We start from the raw sequence: 18,622 nt of genomic DNA on the forward strand, positions 1-18,622 counted from the left end.
AAAATTCTGACTCCTACAAAAATAAAAAATAAAAAACAAAAGCTGAGAAAGACATAAAAATAACAAATGACCTTAAAGTATCATAATCCTCATCAGACAACAAATATATGTAAGGGATAATGTGACTGTTCAAATCAATAATTTGACACAAAAATGGTCATCCAGAGTCTGACATCAGAACTGCGTCCATAGCAACGGTCTGTTATAATAGCAGCAGTCTGCCATGTAAGGGATAATGAACATCGAGCCGGTCATTGTTGTGGAAGAAAGCCCGACAGGGCAATGCCGCTTCGCGTCGGGGTCTCTCATCGCCCTGAAGGGGTTTCTTTCACAACAATGACCCGCTAGCTGTACATTATCCCGCTTATTACACGGCTACTTACTGAAGAAATCAATAACTTGACACAAAACGGTCCGCCAACATTAGAGCTGCGCCCATAGCAATCGTCTGCTATACAGAAATAACAGACCGCCGTGATTAATCAATCAGAATCGAGTATTCAACAACGCCATGTAATAAAAAGAAATAATAGACCGTAGTGTAATAAAATGTGAATAATATATAATATGGTGGCATTACTTTCCAAAACACTGATGACTGTCCTTTGTTTTTTGGAGTCCTACCTGTCGGGGTCAGCATGTGTGATGTCGATGCGAGGCAGAGAGGAGATGGGCAGACTCGTAGGTCTGGTCCGGGTCACTGGATCTTCCTCAGGTGTTAGCGACCTGCCCCTGTCCCTCTCCGTTTCCGCCTGTCGCCATGACAACGGAGGCAGCTGCAGGTTACCAGAAAACCGCCTGTGGACTTTGCCCACTTCTACGCTGAGTGTGCTGCCTGTGGGAAATTGTCCCAAAGGAGGCTCCTTATTCTCCTGAGGGTGAAAAAAAAAAGAAGACAAATATGACAATTTCATGGGTTGGATTTCCATGAAATTGGCTCGTAATATTCCCTCTGGATAGGCTTTGTGGTGAATAAACATGAGGAAAATATGGATGAAATGTTTTTGTGCTGCCGTCATTAACAAGATTAAACAGAAACAAGGAATTCTCATAAAAAGGAAATTTTCCAAAGAAGAATATACTAACTCAATAGAGCAAGAGCCAAAAGTTAAAGCAATGAAAAAGAAATGAATAAAAAGAAAAACAAGAATTAAGTAATGCATAATTCACAGGCTTTGTGGGTAAAAAAGGAGATATTTAGGAGGCCAGTTTAGCACACATAAACATGACTGTTCTACAGTGAATGTTTAAACTCTAACTAAACAATCTGCCTGTCCTGCACATATCCCTGATTTATAAAAGTGCTGTACTGTATATTGGCTACATTTATGTTTTTAAGCTCTTCACTACACAGAGGAAAATTAACAATTTGATCAAAGCCTATTTCAGGCCCTCGACACCTGAGCTGCCAACTGACATATTAATTGAGCAGCGCTGAATATAAATTGTGTGTTTAATGTGTCTGGTTGAGTGTAAGGCGCCCAGGGTGCTTCACTGTAATGACGGGTTGTAAACAAGCCAGGGCACTGAGGAAACGGAGGCGGGCTGCCAGAGCTCGTTCTGCATACATCACCCTCCACTTTATATTCACGGCGCAAGAGTAAATGAAACTCAACCGACAGGCTTCAAATGAACAAGGGAGACGGGGAGGCACGATGATGCCGAGGGGGAAACGGAGGGGCGAGGAATTCCTGGAACACGGCTTTGGCAAACAAGAAAACATTTTTTTCTATGTTGTGTATGTGGCGCAGGAGACGAGACAAAGAAGAGGAGTGTGAACGAAAGAGGTCGACGGCGAGTGAGACGGAGAAAGAGTGAAGCCAGAGTCTTGACAGCTCATCATAATTTAACAAGACTGAGCCTGCACATGATCAAACTACTAATTCTCTTGATTGACAGTATTTACCTAAATGCAGTTACTTGTTGCTAGTACTTATTATAGCCTGACCGGTACTGGATTTTTGAGGCCAATAACAGATATCTTTATTTGGGAGTTTTAAAGATCCCATATATTGACCAATGGTAATTTTCAAAACATGAACAACAATCTTGATATAGATTTTTTTAAAGAGCAAAGCACGACATTTTACAGTTAAAAAAATTAAATTAAAAAAAAAAATCAAAGTATCAGTGCTCTCTTGTGGACAAACTATGTAATGATGATGGCATATACACTAGTACTGATATATATATGCAATCTAATATATTGGCTAATATAGTAGTATTTGCCGATTTTTTGGTCTAGCTATACTGTAGTAGGTACCAAGGTTAAAGAGGTACTGCACACCTAAACATCTTTTTTAAGCTGTAAACTTGACTGATATGAAAATCGGCATTTCATGGGTTGAAAATGGCTCAAAACGCCATCTATTGTTTTAATCAACACTGAAATTTGCAAGACCAATGCGGACATAGCGTCAACTGGTTAGGACTTTACAGTTTACATCCATGTCTGTCCTGAATGTCATCCCTTCATCTTTTTATCCTGTTAGACATTTGTGTTAAATTGTCATAATTAGCATATGAATTCTTGAGTTAGGGCCAAAAACATGGTTTGTGAAGTCACTGTGACATTCATCTTTCACCACCAAATTCTAAATCAGTTCATCCTCAAGTCCAAATGGATGTTTGTGCCAAAGTTGAAGAAATTCCCTCCAGGCTTTCTGAGATATCGCGTTCATGAGAATGGGTACGGACAACCCGAAAACATCATGCCAATGGCCACAGCTGTTGCCGGCACGGAGGCATAAAAATAATGGTAACGCCCTCTAATCAGAGCACTCACTGAGCAACTCCTGCCCCAGCAGATTAATTAAGCCACCAATTGTTTCAGCTTTAGTACCAAGTACTTATCAAACAGCTGCTAAAATTTAAAAACAAGGACAAGGTAAGAAGTCAAAAAGACCACTGTGAAAAAACATGCACGTCTGTCCTGTTGAGGTGATGCATCCAAAAAAAACTGTGACCAAGTTACATCTTCCAAGGAGCTGTCAGCACTGTCATCTGAAAAATACAACTTTTCACGTCCAAATTGGCTCTTCAGAGAGGACAGACAGATCCTCTGAGATTTGATTTGAAAGTGACAGTGCTGCGAGTCCTGTGAGAGATGAGGGTCAAAAGGAAAAATTGCAAAAATCTGAAATGAATGAGTGGGAAAGTGAAGTGAGGCAGAGTGGTGTCACATGATTAGATCTAAGAAATAAACGGAGAGAAGGCACCAGACAGAGAGAGGAAGTCATCCCACCTCCTCCTTCCAGTGAAAGTGATAAGCAGTATTTCGCAGGGACACGCTAATTGGGAAGCAAAGACGATACATGAATGAGGGAGTAATCTGCTCAATGTGATAGAGTTTCTGAATGAGAGAGGGGAAAACAGTGAAACAGTAGAGACAGTTAGAAAACACAGACAGGATCTGCCTTCCTTTCTGATTGTCAGTAAACAGCTCTGCTGACTCCTCTGCTCCTTCTAGGAAATACAATTTGTCTGATTTATTGTGCCTGTCTTTTTAAGATAGATTCCTTCTGTCCCAGGGAAAAAAGTGGTGGAAAATAAATCTGGCAGAACATGACTCTGTTCACTGTCCACTTACACAATCACTCTTGTCAAACAAGCGTTATAATCAGAGATCTAAATAGTCTCTTGTCAATATGTCACAGTGTAATCGCTGTTTCGCTGCCAAATTATTTATCAATGTGCATTGATTTGCACCCGACATCTGGACATGTAATTCTAGCTCTTTATTGATCCCACGTCTGTGCTCCAAATAGAACTTGGAATGGGAAATACTGCTGATTCATTTTGAGTGCACGACTGTATATAAACCAGGAGTAGGAAAAGGATCTTGATAATATTAGAATTCAAAACAACATTAAATTTAGAAACCTGGATGCATCAGATGTGCCGGAACACGGCCATAAAAGGACAGGAAGCGCGACGAAAGGTAAAACAATGAGTCTGAAATGGAGGTAGTGTATCTCCAGTGTCAAACAGAGGTGGAGTGGGTGTTTTCTCGATGAAGATGAAAGGCCTTTCTTGGCCGCAGAGTCTAAACAACTCCAGCGTTCTCTGGGAGACTTCCAAAAAGCCTTTTTGAAGAAGGTGATATTAATGAGACGGCTTTAGGAGCGAAGCTTTGACAGCATGGCTTGATGTGGTACCTGAATTATTGAATCTAGGAGCCAAAGAAACAAAAAGAGAGTCTGCTTTAATAATTAAGGACATATAGAATGGGAATGAAAGGTGGGAGATGGACACTCGAGGGAGTTGAGGTGTGATATAACAGACGTCTTTACAGAATCACATTTGACTTTTCTGTGAAATGAAGAAAAGTGAGCTTCTATAACTGTGATAAAATACATACATATAATCATACTACTAATGCATTGATATTTGCATCTTGAACTACATAGCCATTGTCTTTTTATTTATCGGATTTATTTTTTCTGTCTTTGATACTTTTTACTTTCTGCTTTCTGAAAAATGTTATCAATTATTTGTTCTGCTGATTCAGATTTATAGTTCTTTAGTTTGTATTTTAAAATATATTTTAAAGGGATAGTTTGAGTGTTTTGAAGTGGGGTTGTATGAGGTTCTTATCCATAGTCAGTGTATTACCTACAGTAGATGACGGTCGGCACGCCCCCAGCTTGGAGAAGCAGACAGGAGTTACCGCACGGAACAGAAAAATCAGTTTAAGTGTACATTTTGTTTTGAATATTTTCACAGGTCTACCTTGCCGACAGCTATACAGCCCATGTTTCCGATGGAGAACTGAGGCCTTTATCTACGCTCTCGACAAAGCAACCAGACTCCATTGCCTTTGGTGAATCTGAACTAACCAAAGTCCCACATTAACACAAACAAACTATCTGATCGAGGCATCAGTAGACCAGCAACCCCCGTGTTCTGTTTTTTTTTAGGTGGACCTTTCTTTTAGGGGGCTAAAATACATTTTGCTGCTGCCCTCGTCCACAGCAGTTCATTGCTTTGCTTCCATGCTGGTACTCTTGTCTGCTTCTCCAAACTGGGGGCGTGCTAACTTCCATCTACTGTAGGTAATACACTGACTATGGATAAGTACCTTATTCAAAGTACCCACTTCAAAACACCAGAACTATCCCTTTAATGTCAGACATTGAATGCCTGTTGATAAACTGTGTAAACACCGAGGGCAATGATAGAAATATGTCCAGGACTTCCAATGTTTTATACCCAACGAAGTCTGGGTATAAGCTCAGACATATTAACAGGCATTATTTTTCCCTAGTGCTATTACAGTGTCTCACATGTAGAGTGGAATAAGCATTTTAGGTGCTGTTAATTGTAGGTTTTCATTTCAAAATGAGGCGCCAGCCTTTTGGAAAATGTGTCGACCATTACCTAAATCACTGCTGGTATGAAAGTAAAAATCACCATTAATCATTCCTGACATTAATGGTGGATTAAACTGTGTATTTCCTCTATTAAAAGTGAGAAATTAACACCATTAGAGTTTTACTATATTTTTGCAATATCATAAATATTCAGTAACTAGCCAGTCCTGAATTCTATGGGGGGGGGGAGGTTGGAGGGTGATGGAGGCCAGTCACAGCAGGAAAACTTTCATCTTCCAGGATGTAGCTTGGCCTCTGAGCTCCTGTTGGACAATGTCAACGTAAATGATCTGGCCTGCCTGCCCAGTCATAAACACCGGTGGCGTAGAGGAGAAACAGATGGGCCTCTCCGTCAGATCTCTGTCCTTCCTCCTCTAATCCATGTTTCCACACTTAGTCTATGCCCTAAATGTCTCCTGGTGTGAACTGTCTTTTAGCACCTTTCCTCCTCTTCCCGCTCTGCCTCCGTCTAAACTCTGCATCACTCGTCTTCCAACTCCCTGTCTCTACTGTATCATCGTCCCAACTCTCTAACACAACACACTGTGTCCTTCACCCCCCCGTCTCTGTTCCAACACACACACACACACACATCGCTCTCTGCAGCGTGTCCTGCTGGATAGCGGTCTGTTGTGTACAGTACAGTCATCCGTTTATGAGTCACCGACATACTGCACCTTGCTGCCTTTAGTGTATTCCCACTAGAGCTCTCTATATCTTTGTCCGGGGAGGAAACAGAGGAAGGGCAACCGTTTAAGCACAATTTACAGTAACTGTGCAAACTGCAGAATAAGGCTGTAAACTTTAGAGGCGAGATGCGGGATTTCAGATAAAAAGAAATCACGAGTGGCCGTGTAATGAATGCATGGATGGATTCGTGGCTGCACAGATGGGTGGTTGGGAAAATCAATACTTACATCGCCTGGTGTAACCCCCTGTGCACTCCTGCTTTTCTTCATCCTGAGGGATGTTCAGCCAGACTCACTCTCTCTCTCTCTCTCCCCGTCTCTGATCCTCTCTCAGAAAACGCAGCTCTTTCCTGCTTCTCCTGCTCTGGGCAGCCTCACCAGTACGCCTGAACATGGGAGGAACAGAGGAAGGGGAGGGCAGTGATAAAGTAACTAGTTCCACAAGTTATTCTGCCTCCCTCACAATAAACATGTCTGCAATTGTTGTCAGACGTACACTATTGCTCTGGCATGGTAATGCAGTACTTTGACTAGTCTGTATTATACAACTTTGACAAAAAAAAGCACACATTACATGAACTGTGATGGATTACCCATCTCAGCAGTTACATGTTTGTACAAGTAGACATTCACACTGTAGTGAAATGAATAGAAACATACCTTGAAGGTAGAAAAAAACACAGTAAAGGATATAAAACAGAACTGTAAGACTTTGGCTATATTATGTTAGCATTGAAATTGTGAGCATGTTAGCATGCTGACGTTAGCATTTAGCTCAAAGCACTGCTGTAGGAGCCTAAATGCAGTTTATTGATGTTGGACTAATCAGCACGCAGATCATCATCAGTTCATATTTACAGTAATGCAATAAGTTCATTGTTTGATTACTTGCATTTAAAATTTGTGTGGATAATCTAAAATGCATAAAATATAATTAATATTACATTTGTAATATTTAAGAAGGTGACTATGATTGTTGCTTCCTGGTAACTGCGCAACTTTAATAGGTGGTAATCTTGGGGCAGTCAGGCAAGCGGAGAGTGGAGCCATACGTTTTTTGACCTCTCTCTCTCTCTTTAATGATTCTCGCTTGAATTTGGTTTAGTAATTTGATAACTTTGGAAATGGACAATTGTTCTGTACCAATTATTTCTTGTGTCAAAGTAAACGGTTCAACTTTACCAAGTGTAGGGCTGTCCCGAATACTAGTTTTCGGGCTTCGAAGCTTCGGTGAGAAATATTCGAAGCTTCGCAGTGCAGCAGGATGACAAGTTCTTCTGTATGTCTGTCTCCATCTCCCCTGTTTCAGTGCTCGGACGCACTATTGTACACACACGCATCTCTACACACAAGAAACAGCGCTATCCGTCTGAGAATAACTAATAATAATTAATGTTGAATATGAATAATGTTTTGGGATTATTCCTTATTTCATGGGATATTTTGGGATTTATACTTTATTATTACATAGCTGTATAAAAAAACAACAACAAAGCATTCAAATACTGATTTGGAGGTCGATTACATGGCTATGGTTGAATCTTCTAAGTATTTGGGTCAGCCCGTGTTGTTTCTACTAAACATTTTCCATTTAACAATAAAAAAAGCCAAACTTCTTAAATATTAAATGTTGTTTAAACAAAAGCAGCTGTACAAGAACCTAATAAATAAGTAATAAAACTTACAAATCTGACCAAACATTTGATGCCAGCTTTCAATACTTAATACTCTGTACTCCAGACACAGTTCAGTTGGTACAAAAAAAATTGAGGTTTGACTTTGAGGGTTACAGTGATGTTAAATATATGGGATTTGTAATAAATGTGCTTAAACGTGCAAAAACAAAAACAATGCTCCTCTAACCCCGTTATGTATTTCTGCATAAAACACATGTAATGATTCCGTGAATAAAAGAGTAATGTGATAGCGTGTATGTGCCTGAAGGTTTGTAGGCCTGCTTTGAATGCAGCGACTGTACACCCATCAATAATAGAAAGACCACAGCAGGTGGAAAACCACCAAAAGTCAGACATGAGTGTGACTAATCTTTGTGACAGAAATGAATTGACATTTTCCATGTCACTATTGATCAACCCCCCTCCCCTCCCGAGTTCATCCCTTATTTAACAGGCACTGTGCCCTTGTTTTAAAGTCAGTGTAGGACTGTCTGTCTGCTGCTGTTGTTGGTGGTGGTGCTTTCCAGGTGCTGCCAAGTCAAGTGGCATGAAAAGAGAATTTCTCAGCTGCACTAACAACCCAATCTTGTTCGTAGCTTTCCAAACAACATCTATACTGTGTGTGCGGCTTCCTGTTTGCCCTCAGTTATTGTGGAGAAAAAAAGTGGCATGAGAGGTAAAATGACAGCAGATCACAAAGGGCATCTGTAAGAGTCAGCAGCTGGTACAAATCTCAGCAGGAGAGCAAAGTTCTCAATAATGTAGGAGTCTGCATAGATGTGTCCATTATAGGTTTCACAAGAACACCAGTCAAATTCTTCATACTTCAGGATACAGAGGTTTCAAGTGGCTGGTTAGGCTGTGGTGGTTATTGAGTGACCATAACCAGAAAAAGCACTTTAGATAGAAAAATTGAACGTAGAATCAATCAATCAATGTTGTAGACTTAGAGTTATGTATTTTAATTCTAGTAATAGGTTTTCAGAAACCTGTACCGACATAGTCTGACACCAGCTCCTTTAATTAAAAACAGCCTTAAGTTGTTCCTGCTGGGCCTAAGCATCGCAGAATTATGTATTTTCAGGATGTTTTTTAAACTAAAATGTGTTATACAACTAGGCCTACTAACGTTAGGGGGTGTCGGTGTGCGATCGAGAGAGAGAGAGAGAGAGAGAGAGGATGGTGTGTATGAAGTTAACAGTAACGTTATAGCTGAGAACGAAACCGTGATCTTCTATCATAACACCCCAAAATAATGATGTTCATACAAACCTGACAATATAAGGATGCTAAATGCTGATGTCACCATGTATCCTCTATGAACCTATATATCTGTAGCATACTTTATCTAGTGTGGCTAATAATGCTCAGATTAAACTTAATAAAACAGGAAACCACTTAGCCTCTCAGAACCAAGGTTCTCCTTCTGTCAAATAAGTGCTTGATCCTCTCAAATAGAAACCATTTCAGAAATACATTTCACAAGAAAATACTGTTCTTGCCATCGGAAAGTTCTTTCAACGTTCCAAAGTGCACGTCATTAGCGTATTAATATCCGTACCGATTGCCCTAACACTCCAAAAAAAACCTTTGTCCGGTGTCCTTCCATAAAGGTCAAGCTGTTATCACTGGATGAATGGACCCCGGGGCTGAGAGCTACTTTACCGAACAAGCACAGAAGACAGATGGTAAAAGGTTATGACAAATCACGTCATACAAGTCCAGCAATGCTAGGTGTGATCCTACACTGGTTTAAAAGCTTTAAGGCTATCAGCACAAATCATCAGAGGAAAGGTGCAGAAAAGTCAGTGAGACACTAAGGAGCACTTGCACTATGTACACCATACCTTTTAACGAGCAGTTAGGGGAGTTGTCAGCCTCTGAGAGACCACTTTATTATGAACTCAGGTGGCGTACCCCATTTAATTCTGTGCTTCAAAAGTTAGTTTTCAAAGATTGTGGTATCCCAAGGACTTCAACTAGTGCGAGAAAAACATCATAGTTCCAGCTAGGGATGCACCGATCCGACTTTTTCTGTCTCGATATCCGATCCGGTATCGTATCAGTGCATCCCTAGTTCCAGGTAACGCAACACAGTGCAACACTGTTCCAAAGCCTGAAACAAATCTGGGACGCCTACTCCCAAAGACTTCTACTAATGAGTATTTGTTTCTCCCAATCATCAACAACAAAGATATACGCTCTCCTGCCAATGGAACTTTATAGGCACAGCTGCTGTTGCATAATGAAAATCATAAATAACATCAATTGATAGGTTTCACCATGACACTGTATTAACCTGTTCAGGTCACTTGTGCCTACTCCCTTTTGTGTATTTCAGCTCAACGAGTTAATTAAACTGCCAGCATAGACTTTAATTAATATGTGTGAATGTGTGTGTTTGCAACTAATGATTTTCATTATCCATTTATCTGCTGACTATTAATTGTTGTGCCTATAAAATGTTAAAAAAAAGAAATGGCCATTAGGTGCCCAAGGTGACATCTTCAAATTGCTTATTTAGCTCAGCCAACAGTCAATATTAAAATGTATTATGATGTAAAACAGAGAAATAATGAAAATCCTTTTGCTCGAGGTGGCTGGAACCAGAAACTTTTGGGCATTTTTGCTTTATGAACAAATTTAATTATAAATTGATTATCAATTGTCAAATAATTCCCTGTCAACTGACTAATCAATTAATTATCAAATCATTTCAGTGCCACTATTTTATAAATCTCTACATTCGTAGCGTACTGTCTGGATATACATATTGTAGCACTGATACTCATATTGCACTGGGCTGACTAATTGCTTGCTTTTCATTATGATCTTTTGTCAATGTTTTGCTTCATTTTGAATAAAGTTCTGTGTTTATACAGTACATTTCAAACACTTTGGAATATATATATACAGTGGAAAATCGCTTATAGTGATCACGGTACAGTGATCAACCGCTTATATGGATCAAAAGGCTTGGGATGGAATCATTCCTACACAAATACTGTAAATAATTCAATTATAGTTATCAAGTAGTCCACTCATGGTATTTATTTTGGGTCTTTTCATACATGAGAACATATGGAAAACATTTTAAAACTATGTTAGACTAACGTAAATGGAATTTTATTTTATTTTTTACTTTACTCTCTGGATACTTTGCCTTGCGGACTGTTGGCTTTCCGGCTGTATACCTGAGGCTGGCGCTGCCTGCACATTGATATCATAACAGGAAAAGGTATTTCTCTGAATGAAAAACTAATGCACACGGGGAAAGCCCACTCGTCAAGTGGATTGATAATGCCTGGTCTTGTAATGCCCCCAAAGTGAAACATCGCTGATCCGGCAGCACATTCAACCGTTGCCCGTCTCCCTCCATGCGGGTGAGTGAGCGATCAAGGTGCCCCGGCAAAGGGGCGCCGTTCATCTGCATGCACGCTCGTGATGCAGAGCCGGCAAAAAAAACAGCAATTCCTCATCCTCGGTGAGGGAAAAGGCAGCATTGGCAGCGAGCCAGTAAATAGCAAAGCCGTCGGTTTTATAACTTCATGTAATAAATATACGAATGTCAATTAGGTGATAATCTTTATGAGAAATGATAAGTTGGAAAATTTGGTTATAATAATCATCTGCTTATAGTGATCAATTTGACCTGAACAGATGTGATCACTATAAGCTGTTTCCACTGTATGCATGTATAAATAATTATATTTATTTTAGGGAAGACTGACAGCACATGGTTGAGCACTTTGAAAGGGAAAAATCAGTGATCACTTTGAAGTTCTTTATCTACAAGAAATCTGCAAGTGCATCCAAGTAAAAAACATCTTCCAAGTAAGCCCCTTAAAAGAAACTAAATGTTTGTCACAAAATAAAAACTGTTCTCCTGCCATCAGCACTTCAGTGAAAAGGTCAGGGCTCTGTGAATACATCCAGGGAAGGAATGAGCCAGAGACTCTGAGGAGCATTAAAACCTAAAACCCAGGAGACCTCTCGAATCAAAGAAGATCATTAGAGAAAAGACACTGGATTAGAGGAAAGAGAAACAAGCTTCAAGTAACCGCTCATCTCTGTAACCCCAGCGATAGGTCATCCCCATTGTGGCTGCCTGTACCTCTACAAATAATTGATTGTTGATGTGAAGCAGGCAACAGAATGCACGGTCATGAGGCAGCACTCGACATGTAGATTGTAAGGATGCAGCTTGGATTTTGAAGAGAACACCAGGGATCGTTGTGCCAGGCGAATACCATCTTGTTTAATTTATAACTCAAGGACAAAGCAAAGGCCGTGGACGGACTTTAAAGCCATCATCTCTTCCATTAAACATGGTTGCTTAAAGTATGAGTTAAGTATCTATGAGTACAGCATTTTGACTCTGGGCACACTAGAGAGAAAACGCTCTGCAGCAGATTAATTGCATCATCTTCTTCCAAGAACACCAGACACATAGCACAGTATGGTGGGTACTGCTGAAAGGATCAATTTATTAGTGGATTGACAGAAAATAAATTGGTAATAGGGCGGTCACAATATCAGATTTGTTATTACATGATTATTGTGGCCAAAATAATTCACAACGATATTATTGAGATATCTATAGAAATAAAATAATGGAATGAATAATGCATTACACTCAAAATACGAGTTTAGGGAGGTAGAGAGAGAGAGTCTGTAACCATAAGTGTATATATAAAATATTATATTATTTACATGATATTATCGTGTATTTTTAACCTGATATCAATATTTCATTTTTACATAACAGTTATCATCAATACTGGTACATCGCGACCCATAATATTTAAAAATCATTCATTAAATATAAATGCCAAATATTTACTGGTTTCAGCTTCTAAAATGTGAATATTTGACACTTTTGTAAACTGTATATTTTGGGCTTTGTACTGACAAAAAAAAAACTTTTTAAAAGACACCACCTTGGGCTCTTGGGTTATAGACGTTTCACTTGTTTCTAATACTGTATTTTATAGACAAAATAATTAATTAATAAATCCCAAAAATAAATAACCGACAGACTGATCAATAATTAAAATAGCTACGTGGTTAGTGTGTTTAGTTATTTTGTGTGACGGGTGGTTTTCCCATTGGTGCTATGGTTTCCTGCCACGGTCCACAGATATGTACATTAAGTGTGAATGGGCTTGTCGGTGTGATAGACTAGTGACCTGCTCAGATCCTTTTTGCGCTGCGTGCTGGAAGACATCAGCCTCCCACCACAATCCCCATTGGCCCTGAACAAGAATAAGTAGGTTCAGAGTAGGGCTACAACTAATGACTATTTTCATTGTTGATTATTTTCTTGATTAATTGTTTGGTCTACAAAATGTTAGAAAATGGTGAAAATGTTGATCAGTGTTTCACAAAACGATGTCCTCAATGTCTTGTTTTGTCCACAACTCAAAGATATTCAGTTTACTTTCATAGAGGAGTTAAGAAACCAGAAAATATTCACATTTAAGAAGCTGGAATCAGAGAAGTTTGACTTGTTTTTTTTCTTAAAACATGACTCAAACCGATTAATCAATTATCAAAATAGCTGGCAATTAATTTAATAGTTGACAACTACTCAGTTAATCGTTGCAGTTGCATTGAAGGTATCCGTTATAAATGGCACTCATCTACTATCACCCAACATAATCTTAATGCTCTGACAGCATGTTCTGTAAATGGACAATTCACAATGCTATCATGACAACCAATGTTTACACTTTTGTCACCTAATTTATACCTGACATCAGCAGGGCTGCATTCTCACCGGCAGCAGTGAGAACCTTTGCCCATCTGACCAGTCAATCCATGTCACACAGCGTCCGTGCACAATGGAGAGCTGTGGAGGGCGCGTCAGTAGCTGTCATACATTTTTTTTTAAATAAAAAATCGCTGGACGCCCACACAAAGGTAGCTTTTGTGGCGCCTAAACAACGGAGACTCAAGAAATCCTGCATGGAACTGCGTTAATATTACGATCCCTTACTCTGTAGTTCAACAATGAGAGCTTTCAGCCATCTGTGTGCTGCAACCATGATGAGTTAAGTTTACAGTGGTCACTCATTAAAACCCACAGAAGTCAGATTTACTGTTGAATTAAGGCAACATTAGGAACAAAAATCAAATACCATACAGTACTATGCACTTATTGAGCAAATTGATTTTACTTACCAGGTTTTGACTCATTCAGTGGAAAACTAATCTGTATTTCTATATAAGCCTGCAATCAAATTGCAAGTGCTAAAAGGAGAAGTATGCAGCACTGGTCACAAGACACGACAGCTGTTGACAAGTACAGCAGGTCCTGTGTGTCTGTTGGGCCTGCCCACTGTCAGTCAATCAAAACAAACACCACACCCGGCTTTATAGAGTGGTGTAGGAATGATTCCTGAAACCCGGATATGAGTCCGCATATCTCGCTTTGAAGTTAATGGATGTTTGAGTTTATTAGGGGCGGGGTGCAGTAGCTCAGTCCGTGGGGGCTTGGCTTGGGAACTGCACGGATCAAGTACAGACTGAACTGGTAGCTGGAGATGTGCCAGTTTGCTTTGTGGGCACTGTTGAGGTGCCTTTGAGCAAGGCACTGGACCCCCAAACTGCTCCTCTATACTGCTGTACAGTAGCTGCCCACTGCTGCCAATACTGGGATAGGTTAAATGCAGAGACTAAATGTCACCGTGTGCTGTGCTGTGTGCAATACAATGTGTGACAATAAAAGCTGATTTGCATTTATCAGGGTGATGCTAACTTCCCGGTTGGTCTACAAAAATACGTCATCCCTGCACCACTCTATTCATAGATCGGGAACTGCAATTTGAACACTGATAACACTACTGATAGCTTCGCTCTTCTACTCCAGTTTTTAAAAAAATGCTTTTCAGTCACTGATGTTCAGTGTCCAAGCCTTCGGTTTAGACATTGAGCTAAAGTGACCAAATAAGAGATCTTGTTTAAATACATCTCAGATATAATAGATTCTCCTTCTGACCGTGGTAATAAACGTTGTGGCTCTCATTGAAAGGACTGAAACACGGCTCACTGAGCTGAAATACAGTTCACCGAGGTCAAAAATCACCATCCCACTTTATATTTAGTTCAAAGACAAGACTTCAGTATTTCATCATATTGCATCTACACTGGAATCATTTTACTGATAGCACGAAACATGTTATTGTCTATTTGTCATTTAGAATCTTTCAGAAATGTAGCTGTAAAGAAAATCACCGTTGACAATCCCTCAAAGCAAATAGAAGAAAAACGTGTCTCTTTTGGCTCCCGGGTTATAGATTGAGCAGCTCGAAGCAGAAAGTCTTCAAATTCACGGTCTTCTTTTGATTAAATGGTCACAAGGTACTTACATTATAACAGCACAGGTGGCGTGAAAAACAGTGCATGTTGTATTGCAGTCATTACTCTATTTACCATGATACGGTGGTGCGCAGCCTTGTGTTTAATTGGTTTTGGGATATGCTCTATGAAAACAAAGTTCTTTTAGATGTAGCAGCTGCAGACAACAGAAAACACATGTTAGATGAATGGCCAGGAGGCTACATGCTAATTTATTATTGCGCATAATGCAAATCACACCTGCAGCCACACTGCATCCCTCCTAGTTTATGGCCATGGCTGAACATAGATTACAAATTGGCAGCTATGGATTCCCAACTGAATTTGATTTAAAAGAAAAATATGTGACAAGAGGATATGAACACACTTTACATTTACATCTACATGGACAATTTATATGATATACAAACAAACGCCTTGGGATCCCCCAGTCAGAGCTGGTTAATGTGGCCCGGGAAAGAGAAGTTTGGGGTCCCCTGCTGGAGCTGTTGCCCCTGCGACCCGACCCCGGATAAGCGCTTGAAGATGGATGGATGGACAAACAAACATTACTCATAAGCTGAGCTATTAGGCTGCTAATATACTATATGAGCAAGTGACCTTCACAGACTCTACTGGGTATTCACTGGGTGTCAGTTTTTTACTTCCCGACATTTTGTGCTAAAAGTCTCTAAGTCCTATCTGGGCGACGACAACCCTCCATCTTAATGTAATTCATACAGCACAGAATATGATACCAATCAATATTTAGGCTGCAATAAGTTTTAAGGGAAACACTTTCCTAATCGTATCCCTCCTTCCCACACTGTTTGCGTGGGCATGTCCTACACAAAGCAGTGGATGCTCTTCATGCAGGTGTCAGACTTGCAATAATAACAACCATAGAATTATATTTACATTCTAGCTTATTGAAATTATTAGAACTACAACACAAAGAGGGACAGACAAAGTTCTAGATTACAAACATGAAAAATATGAGTTCAACAGCTTCTTTCCATTAAAGTAGAGCTGAAGAGTTTAGTTGATCCACTGATTAGTTGAATTAAAGATCAAGATATTTGCAAGGGCTGTGCAAATAATCAAATTTAAATTACGATTTTGGCTTCCAACGATTATGAAAACACGCTAATTTACATAAAACGATTATTGTGACGCATTACATTTTGCAAGGACGCTCTCGTTTTGTCTTATGTTATAAATCCAGTGCATCACTTTCCTTTACAGCGGTGTGCTCTCGCTCCGCTCGGCGGGTCACGGATGGCCGCTTGGCATGGGAGGATCCCCTCGTGGGACCACTCCCCGGCGCTGGCTTGCCCTCGTTGGGCGCATTTCCTCTGTAGTGGTGCACCGCGACCGACTCTAGGTCGGCTTGGAAAGGCCCGGGGTGAAAGTGGCATCAGATTGATGCATTTAACTTTAAAATGTAGGCTACAACATTTTCTTTCTAAATGCAGTAATGAGTAATCGTGTAAAATAATTGTGATCTCAATATTGACCAAAATAATCGTGATTATGATTTTTGCCATATTCAAGCAGCCCTAATAGTTGCAGATTAATTTGTTAAATTAAAATAAAGTGTTAACGTGAAGCAAAACTGTCAATGTTCATTTAACTCTCAGAATGTAAACGTCAACATGATTTCTTCTATCATGTAATTTAAGTTGACACCTATCAAACATCCTTCAACAGTTTTATATTGTTTTTAACACTCCCCCCATATTAGCTCTATGACTGGAATAAAGAGCCAGACACTTGTCAGCTTGGATTACAAATCAAAAACAGTCACAATGGAAACTTTGCCATTTGTATTTGCATTCAGTGCCGTGCAGCAGATTCCAGCAGAAAGGAACTTTTGAGACGGGTGAAGGCTGAGAGGAGTTTGTTGAGGAGGGAGAGAAACAACACACCAATTTGTGGCAGCTGAAAGATGACGTCAGCGTGGAGGCCACATGCAGGTAACCCACTGCCCTACTGTACAGACAGAAAGAGAGAGACAGAGAAAGACAGGGAGGGCCAGACTCTGTGAGCCTGTTGCCACTGGGCTACATGTCACAAGACCCTTTTAGGATGGTTCTGCTGTCACACCATGTTTGTCATGCTGGCGTTGTCAATATCATCCCAAGTCAAGTCATGAAAATGTCGCTCTTTCAATCTCAAAGTACAAAAACTGGCCGAAGCAGACTTATTTCCAGCTTTGTTGTCTTACAAACGGTCTTAATTGGTTTAAAATGTAGCAAACAACTGTAATAATTTGTTCATATTCAGCATTCATCCCCGATAATATAATTTTTCCTTTCGTATAATTAGATGAAAGAGGTGCTTTTAGTGCTGACGTGCTACTGCGTTAGTCAGAGACCCTATCAAACCCATTTAAGAGAAAAAGAAAGAAATGAGGAAATAATTGGTGGGCCAGGACAGGACACATGGCAACTGTGACTCTGGATGAGTCACTGTTTGATTGGAGTTGCTGTAAAGCCCAATAATTAGGAGGGAGTGCCATTGTCAAATTCAAAACACCCACACACACATAAACTAATTACCCCATCGTAGGCAAGTCACCCAATTTAACATCCGTTGGAGGTATTGTGATTGAAGTACCGTCTGTGTCAGCACTTCATCAGTTATCCATTCACAAGACTAAACTCTCCATCACCAGCTACAGTGATTAAAGCTTTTAGGGTGAATCATAACAAATGGCTTGGAGAGTAAGGAGGTAACAGAAGGTTTGGCATAGTCTGCAGGATTTGGGGCACAGAGGGGGCCTTTGGAGAGTGTCACCAGCTGGCAAACTCCATGTCAACATGGCTGTAAAGCCTTCAGATGACAGCTGAGACAGAAATTAATCAGTCTTGGAGATACTGGAGGTTGAAGTGAACAAATTATATGATCCACCACCTCCTACACACAGGGTGTGTGTGACTGGTTGGGTCTATGAACCCTGATAGCCCCCAACTGTACACCCACCACCTCCTGTGGACCACTTGTATCTGTGTCAGTATCTATATTAAGGCTGCAAGGGCTTGTTCCCAATCACATTCATACAAATATGCAAGGATTCAAATTGGCCAAAATGATCCAAAATCGTTACACCACCTTTGATTAATAAGTAAATAAATCTGATTGGCAATTCATACATAATGTCAAGATTATTCATTTTTCATGTGCTGCAGCCTGGCGTTCCCTTCAGCTGATGCCAATAGACATACTCGCTTAACAAATCAGAACGTAATGTCACCCCGCAGTCATTTTCCCCCGCTGCACCACTACACCACACCTTACTGGGAATACCCGTTGGAAGTGAGACGTAAGCAAGACGTGAGCGGCGACTACCATAGCGAGTGAGGGGAATCTGCCTGTAGTGAAACAGACAAGGTGAGCTCACAGACAGATCTGATCGATCAATGTAGATAAGGTTAATAATTTCTAAACAAAAAACGTTTCAAATATTCAGTATCGATGTACCAATAAAAAGCTACAAAGGATTATGTTTAATAGAGACCAATGAACTGTACTGCAGACTTACTGT

At 40.1% G+C, this 18,622-nt stretch overlaps 1 protein-coding gene across 1 annotated transcript in view; it reads right to left on the reverse strand.

Annotated features, from left to right (window-relative positions):
• LOC141776780 (3',5'-cyclic-AMP phosphodiesterase 4B-like) overlaps positions 1–18,622 on the reverse strand; it is a 57,464-nt gene that overhangs the window by 34,675 nt on the left and 4,167 nt on the right. The window contains exons 3-4 of the mRNA XM_074650577.1: positions 6,290–6,447; positions 625–872 (exon numbers count right to left, since the gene is read on the reverse strand). Coding sequence (XP_074506678.1) covers positions 625–872; positions 6,290–6,331 — 290 coding nt within the window. The 5' untranslated portion in view covers positions 6,332–6,447. The remainder of the gene's footprint in view (positions 1–624; positions 873–6,289; positions 6,448–18,622) is intronic.

Source organism: Sebastes fasciatus, chromosome 11 (genome assembly GCF_043250625.1).
Source record: "Sebastes fasciatus isolate fSebFas1 chromosome 11, fSebFas1.pri, whole genome shotgun sequence".
In the NCBI taxonomy this organism is placed as follows: domain Eukaryota; kingdom Metazoa; phylum Chordata; class Actinopteri; order Perciformes; family Sebastidae; genus Sebastes; species Sebastes fasciatus.